This window comes from Neoarius graeffei, chromosome 2, assembly GCF_027579695.1.
Source record: "Neoarius graeffei isolate fNeoGra1 chromosome 2, fNeoGra1.pri, whole genome shotgun sequence".
Classification (NCBI taxonomy): Eukaryota; Metazoa; Chordata; class Actinopteri; order Siluriformes; family Ariidae; genus Neoarius; species Neoarius graeffei.
The window spans coordinates 13,399,389-13,416,813 of record NC_083570.1 but is presented as its reverse complement, the minus strand read 5'-3'; the positions used below and the strand labels follow the sequence as shown (position 1 = coordinate 13,416,813).

The following is a 17,425-nucleotide window of genomic DNA, read 5'->3' as shown; positions in this document are numbered from 1 at the left end:
GTCTCGTGAAGATCACGTGGATAAGCGACGCCTGCTGTGGACCAAACGAACTAAATTCAACACGGCTAAAAACCGAATAGGCCGATAAGTATAATATTTAATTGCGATTAGTTGCCAATACGAGTCACGATATAAGGTTACTAAAACCGAAAAGGTAATTGAATAACACGTTAATTAAGAAATAAAGCAAGTTTAAAAATGACTTCAGTTCCCCTTTAACCACAACTGTTGGGAGAAAGAGGAAGAAATAAAAATGAACGGCTTCAAATAAAGAAAGAGACTGAAAATATTTCCTTTTAAAAATAGCATTTATTCTTGATACATTTGAAAAAAAAAAAAAACAGAGACGGAGTTGATTCGTTTGATATGAAACACAGTCTGTACGGCAGTCATGAGACTCGAGCAGGACGAGGACGAAACTGATGGTTACCGGCACCATGAGCCCCCGAACCCGACACACACACACACACACACACGAATATGAAACTCTATTTATCAATAAAGCACTCAGTGGAAACTGGTAGAAATGGGTTTGTTTTTTAAATCATGATAAAAGGTGAAAATTAAACATGAAACGCCACAAAGTGTTTTCTGTACCTCCATCGCAATATCAAGGTTTCGGATGAACGAATAAAAGTTTTTCCCCCCTCAAGCCATCCATCCATGGCACATCATGAGGGATTTGTTTACTTTTAACAACCACACAAATGTGAATAAAGCGCAAACCAAAAGAGGATTCCTGAACAGCTGTTTAATGAAAGTGGTTACGTTCAGAGTTCAGAAGCCTCTTTCAACCAGACTGCATTTACGCATCGTTCTGTTTAGTAATAAATCATCATCTCTATAAACACTATAAAGTCTATAAACTCTATTTTCATGGTTTTACTTCGCAATCGCTTGGCGTGGCAGCCGAACACAGGCACTTTTCCTCTGCTTTTTGTTCAAACAAACAATAAAAGCAATGCAACAACAAAACATGAATGATATTTAACAACCAGTTTACTATTAAGTGTGAAAAAAAAAGGAGGAGTTATTGATGTATGCAAACGCAACATCAAAAACCTAACAAGTGAATTGTATTAGAAATGAAAAGCGTAAACTGAAAATATCTGACTGTCTTTTGGGCGTTCCGTGTTCTAATATTTTCTTTCCAGATCGTGATTTCTAAAACACATCGTGCTAATCTTGGGGGGGGATTTTAATTTTTTATAGCAATTTCCAAATCTTGGTAGGGACCAAAAATGTCCCCATCAGGACAGGATTACCTGGCAAGTTTGATATCCTGAAAACATTTTTATTTTAAAAATGTAAAAAAAAAAAAAAATAACAACGAAAATAAATTCCTTTTTGGTGACGGAGGTTAAGTTTGGTGTTAGGTTTAGCATAGTTTTAATTACTTCCATTAAAAATTATCAATGGAAGGTCCTCATAAGTATTGTAAGACATGCATGTGCACGCATGTGCATATAAAAAAAAAAAGTCACAGCAAAATTATACTGGAAAAAAAAGGCGCAGCTGCTTTTTTTTTTTTTTGGTTGGTTGTTTTTTTTTTTAATATATAAAGCCTATAAACCAAAAACACACACAGGAAACTTGGCAAGACATTCTGGCAGAATTATATGCGATATCCCCCCCCCCCTCCAAAAACAGGTAAAGGCTAAAAATACTAAATATTTCCCACAATCCCACTTGAGACTCGGGTAATAAAAGTCAGCTTCATTATAGTGACAGTCCAGCATTATGTACTCACTCACACGCACACCCTGTTTTTTAAAAAAGAAAAGAAAAGGTAGGTCAGATATACACGGACATGTACGCGCACGTGTGTGTGCCCAACTACAAATAGTGCTCAAATAAAAACTATAAACAGAGTCTGGGATCATGGGGACGGGTCCTGTTCGGAACACAGTACACGTATATCGAGTTGCTGTCCTTCTTTATGTCTGTACCTCAAGCAAGTTCTATAAAACTAAAATCATCTACAACTTTTAATATTTACACAAACTCCAGCAAAAAGGAGCGAATTCATGATCAGATACTTCAAAGGGCAAATTTTCCAAACACTGCGTTCCAAACACAAGGCAGGCAGGATTTTTGTGTGCTATCAAAATGGTAGCGTCTTCAATATTTCAGAAATTCAAAACAGTTCTGACAGAGTTGCTTCAAAAATGCTAACTCTGTCGGTTTTTTAGCTAGCTAAGAGTGCCTTCACGTAGTCCATTTGAACAGAACCCTGGTGTGTGAGCTCAGCCTTGGTCTGCTTCAAGTCAAACTGAACTTCACTGAGAAAGCAATTCAACTATGAACCGACTCGCTGCATGAAGTGGACTCAATTGAGAAAGCGATTCGACTCTGAACCGACTCACTGCATGATGCGGACTCGATTGAGAAAGTGATTCAACTCTGAACCGACTCGACTCTGAACCGACTCACTGCACGATGCGGACTCGATCGAGAAAGTGATTCAACGCTGAACCGACTCACTAAATGACGCGAACAGGATCGAGAAAGCAATTCGACTCTGAACCAAGTCACTGCATGAAGTGGACTCAATTGAGAAAGTGATTCGACTCTGAACCGACTCGGTGCATGAAACAAACAGGATTGGGAAAGCGATTCAGACTCTGAACTGACTCACTGCATGAAGCGGACTCGATTGAGAAAGTGATTCAACTCTGAACCGACTCGACTCTGAACCAACTCACTGCATGAAGTGGACTCGATTGAGAAAGCGATTCAAACTCTGAACCAACTCACTGCATGATGCAGACTCGATCGAGAAAGTGATTCAACTCTGAACCGACTCACTAAATGACGCGAACAGGATCGAGAAAGCAATTCGACTCTGAACCAAGTCACTGCATGAAGTGGACTCGATTGAGAAAGTGATTCGACTCTGAACCGACTCGGTGCATGAAACAAACAGGATTGGGAAAGCGATTCAGACTCTGAACTGACTCACTGCATGAAGCGGACTCGATTGAGAAAGTGATTCAACTCTGAACTGACTCGACTCTGAACCAACTCACTGCATGAAGTGGACTCGATTGAGAAAGCGATTCAAACTCTGAACCGACTCACTGCATGATGCGGACTCAATCGAGAAAGTGATTCAACTCTGAACCGACTCACTAAATGACGCGAACAGGATTGAGAAAGCAATTCGACTCTGAACCAAGTCACTGTATGAAGTGGACTCGATTGAGAAAGTGATTCGACTCTGAACCGACTCAGTGCATGAAACAAACAGGATTGAGAAAGCGATTCAGACTCTGAACCGACTCACTGCATGATGCGGACTCGATCGAGAAAGTGGTTCAACTCTGAACCGACTCACTGTATAAAGCGGACTCGATTGAGAAAGCAATTCGACTCTGAACCGACTCACTAAATGACGCGAACAGGATTGAGAAAGTGATTCGACTCTGAACCGACTCACTGCATGAAGCGGACTCGATTGAGAAAGCGATTCAACTCTGAACCGACTCGACCCTGAACCGACTCGCTGAATGAAGCGAACAAGATTGAGAAAGCAATTCGATTCTGAACCGACTCACTGAATGAAGCAAACATGATTGAGAGAGAGTGAGTCGACTCTGAATCAAACACAACTCTTAACCGGCTCACTGAATGAGGAAAACAAAACTGAGAAAGTGATTTGACACTGAACCGACTCACTGTGTGAAGTGAATCAGACATGCTTTGAACTGAGACAGCGCTGTAGTGCATACAGAAATGTTATGTGGCCTGAAGAACAAATAAAAAAAGAAAAGAAATATGGAAAAACATTTTAAACTTATTTATAGAAATATGCTGTCACTTATTTTGTGTCAGCTCTGTGTTCTTCCTGCTTGGGTACTTGATTGTTTTTTTTAAGCTTTATCTATCAAAGTATTTCTGAAGAGAGTTTTACAAGGACGTCTTCAGCTCTACACTCCCTTCAGGCGATGTTTTTTTTTTATACACGCTTCATTTAAGTGTGAAGCCAAACCAAATAGCAAACGAATCAAAAGAATCAACTGCGCGCTGATTCAGACTCTACAAACAGATGAATAGTTGTGAGAGCACACCAAGAGTAGTCTAGTTGTGTTCAGCACCAAAAAATAGCTGCCACTAGATTCGAATCTATTTTCAAGTAAAGATGAACACGATTGGTGATGATGCCTAGTGGGTGTCGATTTCCTGTTAACAGGCTGCCCAATGAAACACGTCGATCCATAAAGGAACGCAGATGAAGTCTAGCCCTTGACTAAAAAAAAAAAAATTTTTTTTTAAAATACAAATAATTTAGTCTAAAACTAGGCCTCATTTTTGCCCAAAGATTTACGATCATGAAGATGTCCTCTGACACATACGCCTGCAAGAGCTGAAAAGCTGTCCGATGAAAATAAATAAAAATCACAAACATCAAAAGGAAAAAAATAAATTAACAGCACAAAATGGTTCAGTCACGTTCCTTAAACACAGCACACGCTAACAGATCCTCTCTTTAACCACATAACGACGACCTGCACGATTCACCCTTCACATCGCAGCACTTTCTCCTTCACCTTCAGCACCTTTCCCACCTCATCCCTCTTTCCTCCTTCATTTCACCTTCATTTCTTTACTTTCTCCAAACCATAAAAACTTCAAACCCTCACTAGAAGCAGCTCCTCGTCCTTCGTCCGCAGTCCAAAACGGGGGCCTAATCAGTAGTTTTTTTTAGCTTTCAACAAATCAATCAGCAAAATCAAACAGAGCTTATTAATAAACAAACAAACCAAACCTAAACAGGAAAAAAAATAAAACCAACAGGATCTTCCATTCAAAAATTATAATCAGTTATAAACAGTGGCTCCTGAAGCTCTTCTCTGATTGGATGATGTGAGACCATCAGATCATTGTCGTGCTTCTTCCTACAATGTCCTCGTCGTCGTCATCATCATGATGACAGCGGGGTGTGAACAGAGCGCTTCGTTTCTCTGGGTGGAGTCTGCTGAGTGATCGCTCGCACCTGTCCAACCGCTGCACCTGAAAAGAGGACAGAATCGGGTCAAGAAATAATCTGTCAAACTTTAGACCACGCCTTCTATCTGAGTAATTCTGACATCAAATGACAGCATACACTGAAAAAGGAAGACAGAGCTACAACTTTTTCTTTTTTTTTAATAGATAACGTCAGACACCTCACCAAAAGGCAAAATTGCGTATATTCCTTTTTCCCCCCCAGTGAAGTGCTCCTATAAGGATCATATTGTGCTCCAGAAAGCGATTCAACTCTGAATCAAATCACTGCATGAAGTGAACCCTTATGAGAAGGTGATTCAACTTGATTCACTGCAGGAAGCGAACCCTTGTGAGAAAGCTATTCGACTCCGAATCGATTCATTGCAGGAAGCAAACCCTTGTTAGAAAGCTATTCGACTCCGAATCGATTCACTGCAGGAAGCGAACACTTGTGAGAAAGTTATTCGACTCCGAATCGATTCACTGCAGGAAGCGAATCCTTGTAAGAAAGTTATTCGACTCCGAATCGATTCACTGCAGGAAGCGAACCCTTGTGAGAAAGTTATTCGACTCTGAATCGATTCACTGCAGGAAGCGAACACTTGTGAGAAAGTTATTCGACTCCGAATCTATTCACTGCAGGAAGCGAACCCTTGTAAGAAAGTTATTCGACTCCGAATCGATTCACTGCAGGAAGCGAACCCTTGTGAGAAAACTATTTGACTCCGAATCGATTCACTGCAGGAAGCGAACCCTTGTGAGAAAACTATTTGACTCCGAATCGATTCACTGCAGGAAGCGAACCCTTGTAAGAAAGTTATTCGACTCTGAATCGATTCACTGCAGGAAGTGAACCCTTGTAAGAAAGTTATTCGACTCCAAATCGATTCACTGCAGGAAGCGAACCCTTGTGAGAAAACTATTTGACTCCGAATCGATTCACTGCAGGAAGCAAACCCTTGTGAGAAAACTATTTGACTCCGAATCGATTCACTGCAGGAAGCGAACCCTTGTAAGAGAGTTATTCGACTCCGAATCGATTCACTGCAGGAAGCGAACCCTTGTGAGAAAGCTGTTCGACTCTGAATCAATTCACTGCATGAAGTGAACTCGACTGAGAAAGCGATTCGACTCTGAACGACTCGCTGCATGAAGTGAACCCTTATGAGAAGGTGATTCAACTTGATTCACTGCAGGAAGCGAACCCTTGTGAGAAAGCTATTCGACTCCGAATCGATTCATTGCAGGAAGCAAACCCTTGTTAGAAAGCTATTCGACTCCGAATCGATTCACTGCAGGAAGCGAACACTTGTGAGAAAGTTATTCGACTCCGAATCGATTCACTGCAGGAAGCGAATCCTTGTAAGAAAGTTATTCGACTCCGAATCGATTCACTGCAGGAAGCGAACCCTTGTGAGAAAGTTATTCGACTCTGAATCGATTCACTGCAGGAAGCGAACACTTGTGAGAAAGTTATTCGACTCCGAATCTATTCACTGCAGGAAGCGAACCCTTGTAAGAAAGTTATTCGACTCCGAATCGATTCACTGCAGGAAGCGAACCCTTGTGAGAAAACTATTTGACTCCGAATCGATTCACTGCAGGAAGCGAACCCTTGTGAGAAAACTATTTGACTCCGAATCGATTCACTGCAGGAAGCGAACCCTTGTAAGAAAGTTATTCGACTCTGAATCGATTCACTGCAGGAAGTGAACCCTTGTAAGAAAGTTATTCGACTCCAAATCGATTCACTGCAGGAAGCGAACCCTTGTGAGAAAACTATTTGACTCCGAATCGATTCACTGCAGGAAGCAAACCCTTGTGAGAAAACTATTTGACTCCGAATCGATTCACTGCAGGAAGCGAACCCTTGTAAGAGAGTTATTCGACTCCGAATCGATTCACTGCAGGAAGCGAACCCTTGTGAGAAAGCTGTTCGACTCTGAATCAATTCACTGCATGAAGTGAACTCGACTGAGAAAGCGATTCGACTCTGAACGACTCGCTGCATGAAGTGAACCCTATTTAGAAAACGATATGACTCTGAATCAATTCACTGCAGGAAATGAACTCTAGCGAGATACCGATTCAACTCTGAATCGACTCACTGTTTATATGGCGTATTTGTTATTTCTTTTTTCAGCGACGTGCTCCTATAAAGCTCTTATTGTGTTCCAAATCCACATGCGCAGTGTGGAATAGAGAGCCAAAACCAACAGACTCCCTCTCCACTTATTCATGTCCTGCACTGCAGTTTAATATTAATTTTTTTGAGAGACAGAATTTCATAAGGGGAGGAAAACCAATAAATTTAGACAATTCATAGTCCGAGACCGCTTGTTTGGCATTACTAGCTTTTCTTTTCTTTTGGGTTAATCGAGGAAAACAGCAATGAAATCAGCTCAGTTTATAAAACAGAGCATACAGGAGAAATAAAATAAATGAATAAATTAAAAACAAAAACAACAACCCCAAAAAACCAAAAAAGAAAACAGTAAAACTCTTACATGAGGAGTCTTGGCATTTCTTTTAACAGCATGGTTACTAGGACGCCACGTTGTTCTTTTCTTAATTAAAAAAAAAAAAAAACTCAATTGCTGACAAATTGGCGTGATGTAAGAGGAATAACCCGCTTCCAGATGTGATGTGATGGGAATGTAATGCAAGTCGTTCTGAATCGGTGCTTACTTCATGCCTAAATGAAAACTTTGCTTTATACTGAGATGCTGTTTAAACTGAATACACGTGGGATTGGTGAGACGGCGAGGAGTGCGAGTGTTAAAAGACAGACTTCTATCCAGTATAATATAATGAGGCTGGTTCACAGTCAGAGCTGGACTATAAAGCGCTAGGTGAGCTCTCTTCTGACCAGACAGGAAGTAAGTATATGGGGGGGAATAAATAAATCACTCCACATCCCACACGACTCCTCTGTACTCATAAACGGCTCCCTCATTGATACTAACAAGTACGGTAATTAAGGCATAAAGAGCTCTCCAATACACACACACACTATAGATTGTAAACATCACAGCGCAGGTTTAACTACACTTCAGTCTGGAAGCAGCAGGACACTTAATTAGAACTGAATCAATAACGATGTTGGCTTTTGTTTGATGACGATAGGCTAGATTGGGCCTGTTTTTTGGCAGCGATACCAAAAACAATAAAACAGGTCTGTGACTTTTGATAACCGATATTATTATCGCCCAATATCCACTCCTTGTGAAAAAAAAAGGAAAGACAAACGTCTTCCTTTTAACAGAAAATGTATTAAGATATTGCGAAAAATACTCAAACAGGCCTAAATATACAGTTAGGTCCATATATATTTGGACACTGACACAAATTTTGGTTTTTTACCTGTTTACTGAAACATATTCAAGTTGTAGTTATATAATGGACATGGACGTAAAGTCCAGACTTTCAGCTTTCATTTGAGGGTATCCACATTAAAATTGGATGAAGGGTTTAGGAGTTTCAGCTCCTTAACATGTGCCACCCTGTTTTTAAAGGGACCAAAAGTAATTGGACAATTGACTCAAAGGCTATTTCACGGGCAGATGTGGGCAATTCCTTCGTTATGTCATTCTCAATTAAGCAGATAAAAGGCCTGGAGTTGATTTGAGGTGTGGTGCTTGCATTTGGAAGATTTTGCTGTGAAGAAAACATGCGGTCAAAGGAGCTCTCCATGCAGGTGAAACAAGCCATCCTTAAGCTGCGAAAACAGAAAAATCCCATCCGAGAAATTGCTACAATATTAGGAGTGGCAAAATCTACAGTTTGGTACATCCTGAGAAAGAAAGAAAGAAAGCACTGGTGAACTCATCAATGCAAAAAGACCTGGACGCCCACAGAAGACAACAGTGGTGGATGATCGCAGAATGAAGAGAAACCCCTTCACAACAGCCAACCAAGTGAACAACACTCTCCAGGAGGTAGGCGTATCAATATCCAAATCTACCATAAAGAGACGACTGCATGAAAGTAAATACAGAGGGTTCACTGCATGGTGCAAGCTACTCATAAGCCTCAAGAATAAAAAGGCTAGACTGGACTTTGCTAAAAAACATCTAAAAAAGCCAGCACAGTTCTGGAAGAACATTCTTTGGACAGATGAAACCAAGATCAACCTCTACCAGAATGATGGAAAGAAAAAAATATGGCAAAGGCGTGGTACAGCTCATGATCCAAAGCATACCACATCATCTGTAAAACACGGCGGAGGCAGTGTGATGGCTTGGGCATGCATGGCTGCCAGTGGCACTGGGTCACTAGTGTTTATTGATGATGTGAGACAGGACAGAAGCAGCCGGATGAATTCTGAGGTATTCAGAGACATACTTTGTGCTCAAATCCAGCCAAACTGATTGGTCGGCATTTCATAATACAGATGGACAATGACCCAAAACATAAAGCCAAAGCAACCCAGGAGTTTATTAAAGCAAAGAAGTGGAATATTCTTGAATGGCCAAGTCAGTCACCTGATCTCAACCCAATTGAGCATGCATTTCACTTGTTAAAGACTAAACTTCAGACAGAAAGGCCCACAAACAAACAGCAACTGAAAACCGCTGCAGTAAAGGCCTGGCAGAGCATTATAAAGGAGGAAAAACAGCGTCTGGTGATGTCCATGAGTTCAAGACTTCAGGCAGTCATTGCCAACAAAGGGTTTTCAACCAAGTATTAGAAATGAACATTTTATTCACAATTATTTAATTTGTCCAATTACTTTTGAGCCCCTGAAATGAAGGGATTGTGTTTAAAAAAATGCTTTAGTTCCTCACATTTTTATGCAATCATTTTGTTCAACCCACTGAATTAAAGCTGAAAGTCTGAACTTCAACTGCATCTGAATTGTTTTGTTCACAATTCATTGTGGTAATGTACAGAACCAAAATTAGAAAAATGTTGTCTCTGCCCAAATATTTATGGACCTAACTGTACATGACAAGACAAAAATTTTTAACACGTTTAAGATGCGGCCTACTAAACTTCACACTATTAGCATTATCTTAACCAGCTTCACAACGTAGTCACCTGGAACGAGTTTCAATTAACAGGTGTGTCTCGTCAACAGTGGAGTAAGTACGGTATTACAAGTGCAGATAACTTCCTTCCTGCACCTGATGTGGATCGTGAAGAGGATCACGAGGACTAGAGATCACCGAAGTTTGGACTCAAACCGCAACGGGGGTGGTGCATACAGGTAATCGGAGAATCTGTGCAACGTTTATATGTTTGTTTTATTCTTTTAAAAAGGTATGAAACATGTGAAGAAGATAAACTACGTGGATGATTTCTTTATTGTACTGTAGTGTACAACCCCGATTCCAAAAAAGTTGGGACAAAGTACAAATTGTAAATAAAAACGGAATGCAATGATGTGGAAGTTTCAAAATTCCATATTTTATTCAGAATAGAACATAGATGACATATCAAATGTTTAAACTGAGAAAATGTATCATTTAAAGAGAAAAATTAGGTGATTTTAAATTTCATGACAACAACACATCTCAAAAAAGTTGGGACAAGGCCATGTTTACCACTGTGAGACATCCCCTTTTCTCTTTACAACAGTCTGTAAATGTCTGGGGACTGAGGAGACAAGTTGCTCAAGTTTAGGGATAGGAATGTTAACCCATTCTTGTCTAATGTAGGATTCTAGTTGCTCAACTGTCTTACATCTTTTTTGTCGTATCTTCCGTTTTATAATGCGCCAAATGTTTTCTATGGGTGAAAGATCTGGACTGCAGGCTGGCCAGTTCAGTACCCGGACCCTTCTTCTACACAGCCATGATGCTGTAATTGATGCAGTATGTGGTTTGGCATTGTCATGCTGGAAAATGCAAGGTCTTCCCTGAAAGAGACGTCGTCTGGATGGGAGCATATGTTGCTCTAGAACCTGGATATACCTTTCAGCATTGATGGTGTCTTTCCAGATGTGTAAGCTGCCCATGCCACACGCACTAATGCAACCCCATACCATCAGAGATGCAGGCTTCTGAACTGAGTGCTGATAACAACTTGGGTCGTCCTTCTCCTCTCTAGTCCGAATGACACGGCGTCCCTGATTTCCATAAAGAACTTCAAATTTTGATTCGTCTGACCACAGAACAGTTTTCGACTTTGCCACAGTCCATTTTAAATGAGCCTTGGCCCAGAGAAGACGTCTGCACTTCTGGATAATGTTTACATACGGCTTCTTCTTTGAACTATAGAGTTTTAGCTGGCAACGGCGGATGGCACGGTGAATTGTGTTCACAGATAATGTTCTCTGGAAATATTCCTGAGCCCATTTTGTGATTTCCAATACAGAAGCATGCCTGTATGTGATGCAGTGCCGTCTAAGGGCCCGAAGATCACGGGCACCCAGTATGGTTTTCCGGCCTTGACCCTTACGCACAGAGGTTCTTCCAGATTCTCAGAATCTTTTGATGATATTGTGCACTGTAGATGATGATATGTTCAAACTCTTTGCAATTTTACACTGTCAAACTCCTTTCTGATATTGCTCTACTATTTGTCGGTGCAGAATTAGGGGGATTGGTGATCCTCTTCCCATCTTTACTTCTGAGAGCCGCTGCCACTCCAAGATGCTCTTTTTATACCCAGTCATGTTAATGACCTATTGCCAATTGACCTAATGAGTTGCAATTTGGTCCTCCAGCTGTTCCTTTTTTGTACCTTTAACTTTTCCAGCCTCTTATTGCCCCTGTCCCAACTTTTTTGAGATGTGTTGCTGTCATGAAACTTCAAATGAGCCAATATTTGGCATGAAATTTCAAAATGTCTCACTTTCGACATTTGATATGTTGTCTATGTTCTATTGTGAATACAATATTAGTTTTTGAGACTTGTAAATTATTGCATTCCGTTTTTATTTACAATTTGTACTTTGTCCCAACTTTTTTGGAATCGGGGTTGTATAAGACGCTTCACTGGCGCAGTCATGGTTACATTTCAGACACCACCCTGGAGCACAGAGCCAGAACTTTGCTTATTTATGAAGTGCTCTTGTAGTCTGTAGCCGATTTTAATATGTACTACTGCATCGTTTCTTCCCGCGCAGGTGAACCGTTTTTCCAGAATAGTCCTTTCCAGGTTTGGTTGGGAGACTGAAGTTTCTGAAGACGAGTGAACGTGTAATATTTCTCTGTGGTATAAGTGATGTGTACGTGAAGTGGCTTGGAGGTGTTAATAATATATTTGCAGTCAATGTGGAGGGCGTGGTGGGGTGTACCTCGGTCTTTCCCATTCCGCAGTCTCTCGTCTTCCCTTGCTCCATCCTCCTCTACACACCCACAAACACAGGAGTGAGACGTTTTGTGGTTAAACTGCGTTTGTATAAAGTCACTCTGTGCTGTTTAAAGCATGTGTGTGTGTTTTACCAGTGTGCAGCTCCTTAACTAAGGAGGACATGGTGTTGGTAATGGAGTCAGCTGCTACAAGAAGATCATTACGCAGGTTTCTGCGTGCTCCTAAAACAGAGAGAGAGAGAGGGAGGAAGAGAAACCAAGAGAAAGAGACGGACACAGTTGCACAGAGAGGGTCAGTGGGAGAAAAAGAGCATGAGGTAGTGCAAGAGAGACCGACGTTATGAATATTTACGTTCCTTCTCACCATGAGCAAAAGCCTCGCGCACGTCTCCGCCCACTCCAGCCAGAGAGTCCTGAACCATATGTGAGGGGGTGTGGCCAGTGTGTGTGGGTGTGGAGCCTGTGGAGCGAACGGGCATGGGGATTGGACGACAGGCCGCGTGGCTGGGAGAGGACTGAGGAGTGCCTGCTGCTTGGGCCTGACACACACACACACACACACACACACACACAGAAAAATAAAAAGTGTTTATTACACGCTGATACTTAGCACTTGTGCAGAACTAAAGAACACAAACAAACAAGTGTGAATCATACGCTAATACACACACAGACTCCGAGTGAAAAAACTTACAGCCTGTTTCTGCTCCTCTTCCTACAGCATGCAGCAGAAAAGAAGAAGAAGAAGAAGAAGAAGGAGGAGGAGAGGGAAAAAAAATGAGTGAACGAACAAGAGACAGGAAAGATCTCGCCTGTTATTCATAAATGTTTGTGAGAGAGAGGTGTGAAAGGCAAAACAAGAACAGAGGAAGAGAGATACTGCCCTCTAGTGGTTGTCTAATGCAGATATAGATGTGTGTGTGTGTGTGTGTGTACCTTCAGTAGTTTCATCAGTCCCTCTAACTGCACCATGAGCTCCCTCCTGCTCTCCTGCAGAGCAGACATCCTCTGTTCCAGCTCATCCTTCCTCTGCCTACACACACACACACACACACACACACACACAATTATCTAAAGAATAAAACACTGTTCAAGGAAAATAAAGCGATGGAGAGGGAGAAACAGAGTATGAACGTGAGACTGAAAGAGAGTTTTTAACAATTTTTCGAAGAGAAACAGAAAGAAAGACAGAGCGAGAGAGAGAGACACACACACACACACTTCTTATACCACTGTTAATTTTTAATTAAAGAATGACACATCATACTTTTTATCTATCTGTGTGTGTCTAATGTTGTATAATGTCTGTGAAAGAAGTTACATTTACTTACATTAGTGCAGCTCTATTAAGAAAGTGTGATGAACGTGTGTGTGTGTGTGTGTGTGTGTGTGTGTGTGTGTGTGTGAGAGAGAAGCGTGAGTGCGACCTGAGCAGACGCAGTTCAGCCAGCAGCGTAGGATTGTGCTGAGCTTTCTCCGGACTGGGCTGGGACACCTGCTCGTGCTCCAAACGCAGACGCTGAATCTCCTGTAAGATCTCCCTGCGTGCGCACACACACACACGGAGTATATAAGGAATTAAACACACCGTTGCAGAGAAATCATCATCAGCTGCGAGTGTGTACCTGTTTTTGTTCTCCAGCTCTGCGATGAGCCGTCGTTGATGCTTGTTACTGTCGAAGTCCAGCTGTGGAGATCTCTGAGGAAAACACAGTATGTGATTGGTCAGAAGCTTTGACAGAAATGCAGCTGCAAATGGCATTATTGTTACTACAGTAACACGATTAAAAGTCAGACACTTAAGCCAAGTTATATGCAGTGTGTGTATGTGTCTTACAGCATTGTTGCACGGGTCCAACGCTAACCGAGCTGTGTATCGAGCGATGAGCTTGTGTTCCTCGTCCATTCGGCTGGGACTGTCCAGAGAACTACACAGACACAGACAGACAGAATGATCCAGGTATTAAAAAAAAATCACTGTCTGTGCCTCCCATGTTCATTAACTCACTGTCAGTCTCTCTCTGACACACACACACACTCTCTCTCTCTCTCTCTCTCTCTCTCACCGTGGGCTCGACTGCAGTTTGTTCACATAAGCTGCAATTAATGTGTGTTCTTCATTCAGACGCTGAGCAGCAGATACACCCTGCACCCTAAACACACACATGCATGCACACAGCAAACGGGTGAATGAACATGATGAATGAAGCACAGCAGAAGTATGCAAGTGTGTGTGTGTGTGTGTTGAGGGGGGTCCTCACTCTCAACATAAACATTAACCCATGAGCACATGATTGGTCAGATGGATGAGAACACAATTTCGAAAGGTTAACACAATATGCACAAACTTACACACACACACACACACACACACACACACACACACACACACACACATACGTATTAACAATTAACTAGTGTTCGTGTGTGATCATGCTTTTATCTCCTCGGTCATGTCTTTAGTAATGTATTTAAACAATAACCACACCCACAACTCACAACCCACCCACAGGAGAAGGTGTCGAGGTCAGGTTAACTCACCTTTGGTTGGAGGTGGGGCTTACAGAAGGGGGCGGGGCTGAGACAATCAGGTTGTTTGGAACAGGACGGGGTGGACTGGAAAGAGAGCGCGCACGCACACACACACACCATCCAGAGGTACTTATTAGCTTTTATGTAGCAAAGAGAGAGAGAGACTAAGGCCGAATCCCATTTCACCCCTTGGACCAACCCCTTAGCCCTTCCCCTCCATTTTGCGCGTTCACGTGAAGGGGTAGGGGTATCCCAATCCCAGTTAACGCGGAGGGGTAGGGGAAGGGGTAGGGCTTCTGTACCCCTCCAAACGGAGATTTTCCTGGAGCAGACTCCGAAAGAAGGGGTTTGAGTGATTTCCCACAATGCCATGCGGATTTCAGCGAGATTTCATGCGGATTTCAGAAAGATGGCGGTTCCCGCGGCGAAAGATTGTCATAAATGTATTTTCTCCATTATTTACGTGTTTTAAGTTGTTATCCAGAGGAAACACGCCGCTTGATTCGCTTTCGAGCTGAGAATGAGCAGCGATTTCTGAAATCCAAGCTGCTGCTAAAAAGCTTTGGGAGTGAGTATTGTTTTCGGTTGCTTTACTGCGTACGTTTTGTTCTGTTATTCTCGCTTTTATTGTTTACATGAGTGTTCTGACACCTCATTCTGTCGGATGTGGTGCACGAAGCGCCAAAGATATCCCATTCAGTGGTGTTAGTTAACAAATCACACCCTGCCAGCAGAGATTTCTGCCTCTGGCTCTGACTGTAGCGGCTGGTCGCAGCCAATGACGCGTCGCGTTTTGCTAACGTAAACGCTGACGGAGGTACGCGATGACGTATGCGATCGTTGAAGGGCTATCCCAATACGTAAGGGTTGAATTTCAAGCCCTATCCCTTGTAGCTCAGTTTCAAGGGGAAGGGCCAAGGGGAAGGCGGAGGGGTAGAAATTAGAATTGGGATTGGGCCTAAACTCTTTCTTTAGTAGACTAGGCACTCCTAGAACATTTTCTGTTAAACACACACACACACACTTACACAATATTTGAGAGGTCGAGTGTTCTTTCTGGGTCCTCAGGGTAGATGGGGTGAGTAGGTTCTCTGCTCGGTACACACCCAAATGATTTACTAATGGCACGGCCCAACTTCTTAGCAGGAGATTTCTGCAACACACACACACACACACACACACACACACACACACACACACACACACACACACACTTGGGTTTAGTTTAAAGAAAATCCCATTAGACAGAGAGGAATAACTCAGTTTGACCCACAAAACACCAAGTGTCCTCTGCATCGTAATAGCAACTGATAAAATGGTAAATCCTTGCTGGCACCGCTGCGAATTCCTGTATTACTGAACAGCGTACCGGAAGCTCCTTATACTGTAATAACACCTTGTAATAGTGAACAAGTGTTCAATAACTAATGGATAAAAGCGGTTAGTGATGGATTATAATGGACTGTAAGATCAGACAGGATAAAGATAAACTTTATTGATCCCCGGAGGAGAAACTGACGCTGCGGCAGCTCCAAAAGTAGAACGAACGAAGTGAGAAGATACGCATAATTCAGGGATGAGAGTGGGTCCTGATGAAAAAAGCAGAAAATCTGTAAAATGTCCTGAGGGCCTTACACACCCTATTTCCTGCAATCTGAGCTGTAGTTAATTCAAACACCTGATGCCTATTTTCATACTTATTGAAATAAAAACACTATTATATAGAACAGGGCTTTTCAAAGTGTGAGGCGCGCCTCCCCTAGGGGGCGCCAGAGTTCTTCGGGGAGGGGCGCAACGTGAGGAAAAATAAACCAGAATAAGTTACTATTGCGGACATTTAGCGAACTTCAGCTAGCCTTTGCCAGAGACAAAATGGATCGATTTTTAGTACCTAAAGCTACAGTGAGTGAGGAGACAGAGTCTGGGCCAAGCAAAAAAAGAAGGAAGTATGACCACGATGATTTAAAGTTTGGATTTTCATGGACTGGATCTGAAGATGCTCCACTGCCACAGTCAGTACATTTACATGCACATCCAAATCGAGCTGCTGTCGGTAATCGAGCAAAGGGTCCCAGCAGGGGTGCCAGAGAAATCCAATCCTACATGCACACAAGGAAATCGAGCTATTGTGTGAGGTACATTGTGCACCCGAGCCACAGGTGGCGCTACACGCCCCATCGTGTTGGTACACTTCCGGTTGTCGTCATGAAGAAGAGCTATTCAAGAGTGTAAATAAAGTTATCAGTTCCGTGTTCTCCACTGCACGTTTTTCTCCCATCCATGAATTTTAATATATTCAACTCCTTAAGCTGAATGAGCATGAATTCTGTCTCCTCATTGCTCCAGAAGTGCACATTTCTGCTCGCCATTTTCTCTTCTTCGTTTGTTCCTCCTGACCTCTTCTGCTGCTCGCTACTACTGTTGTCATGCCGACCGAGGCTGTCGTGTTTCCCGCTTGTGGTCTCGTCACTCGTCACTTCCGGAAGGGGCAGTGCTGAAGTAAGTAGCTCGACTACGTAGCTCGATAGGGTTTACATGCACTAAGTAGCTCGGCAAAAATCGCATAATCTAGGTCGTGTAGCTTGATTACGAGAAATCAAGTTTGGTTCAATTTCAGCCGAGCTAAGGTGTTTCCATGGCATTTA

At 42.3% G+C, this 17,425-nt stretch overlaps 1 protein-coding gene across 6 annotated transcripts in view; it reads right to left on the bottom strand.

The window, feature by feature from the left end:
• Positions 1-289: 289 nt before the first annotated feature.
• dtnba (dystrobrevin, beta a) overlaps positions 290-17,425 on the bottom strand; it is a 62,245-nt gene continuing 45,109 nt past the window's right edge. For 4 of the 6 annotated variants that reach the window (XM_060913836.1, XM_060913835.1, XM_060913837.1 and 1 more), the window contains 12 exons: positions 15,809-15,933; positions 14,790-14,864; positions 14,315-14,401; positions 14,086-14,176; positions 13,874-13,947; positions 13,676-13,789; positions 13,185-13,281; positions 12,943-12,963; positions 12,613-12,787; positions 12,381-12,470; positions 12,233-12,283; positions 290-5,013 (listed from right to left, as the gene is read on the bottom strand). In XM_060913836.1, coding sequence (XP_060769819.1) covers positions 4,925-5,013; positions 12,233-12,283; positions 12,381-12,470; positions 12,613-12,787; positions 12,943-12,963; positions 13,185-13,281; positions 13,676-13,789; positions 13,874-13,947; positions 14,086-14,176; positions 14,315-14,401; positions 14,790-14,864; positions 15,809-15,933 — 1,089 coding nt within the window. In that variant the 3' untranslated portion in view covers positions 290-4,924. The remainder of the gene's footprint in view (positions 5,014-12,232; positions 12,284-12,380; positions 12,471-12,612; positions 12,788-12,942; positions 12,964-13,184; positions 13,282-13,675; positions 13,790-13,873; positions 13,948-14,085; positions 14,177-14,314; positions 14,402-14,789; positions 14,865-15,808; positions 15,934-17,425) is intronic. The other 2 variants (XM_060913839.1, XM_060913840.1) reach the window with 1 other exon arrangement.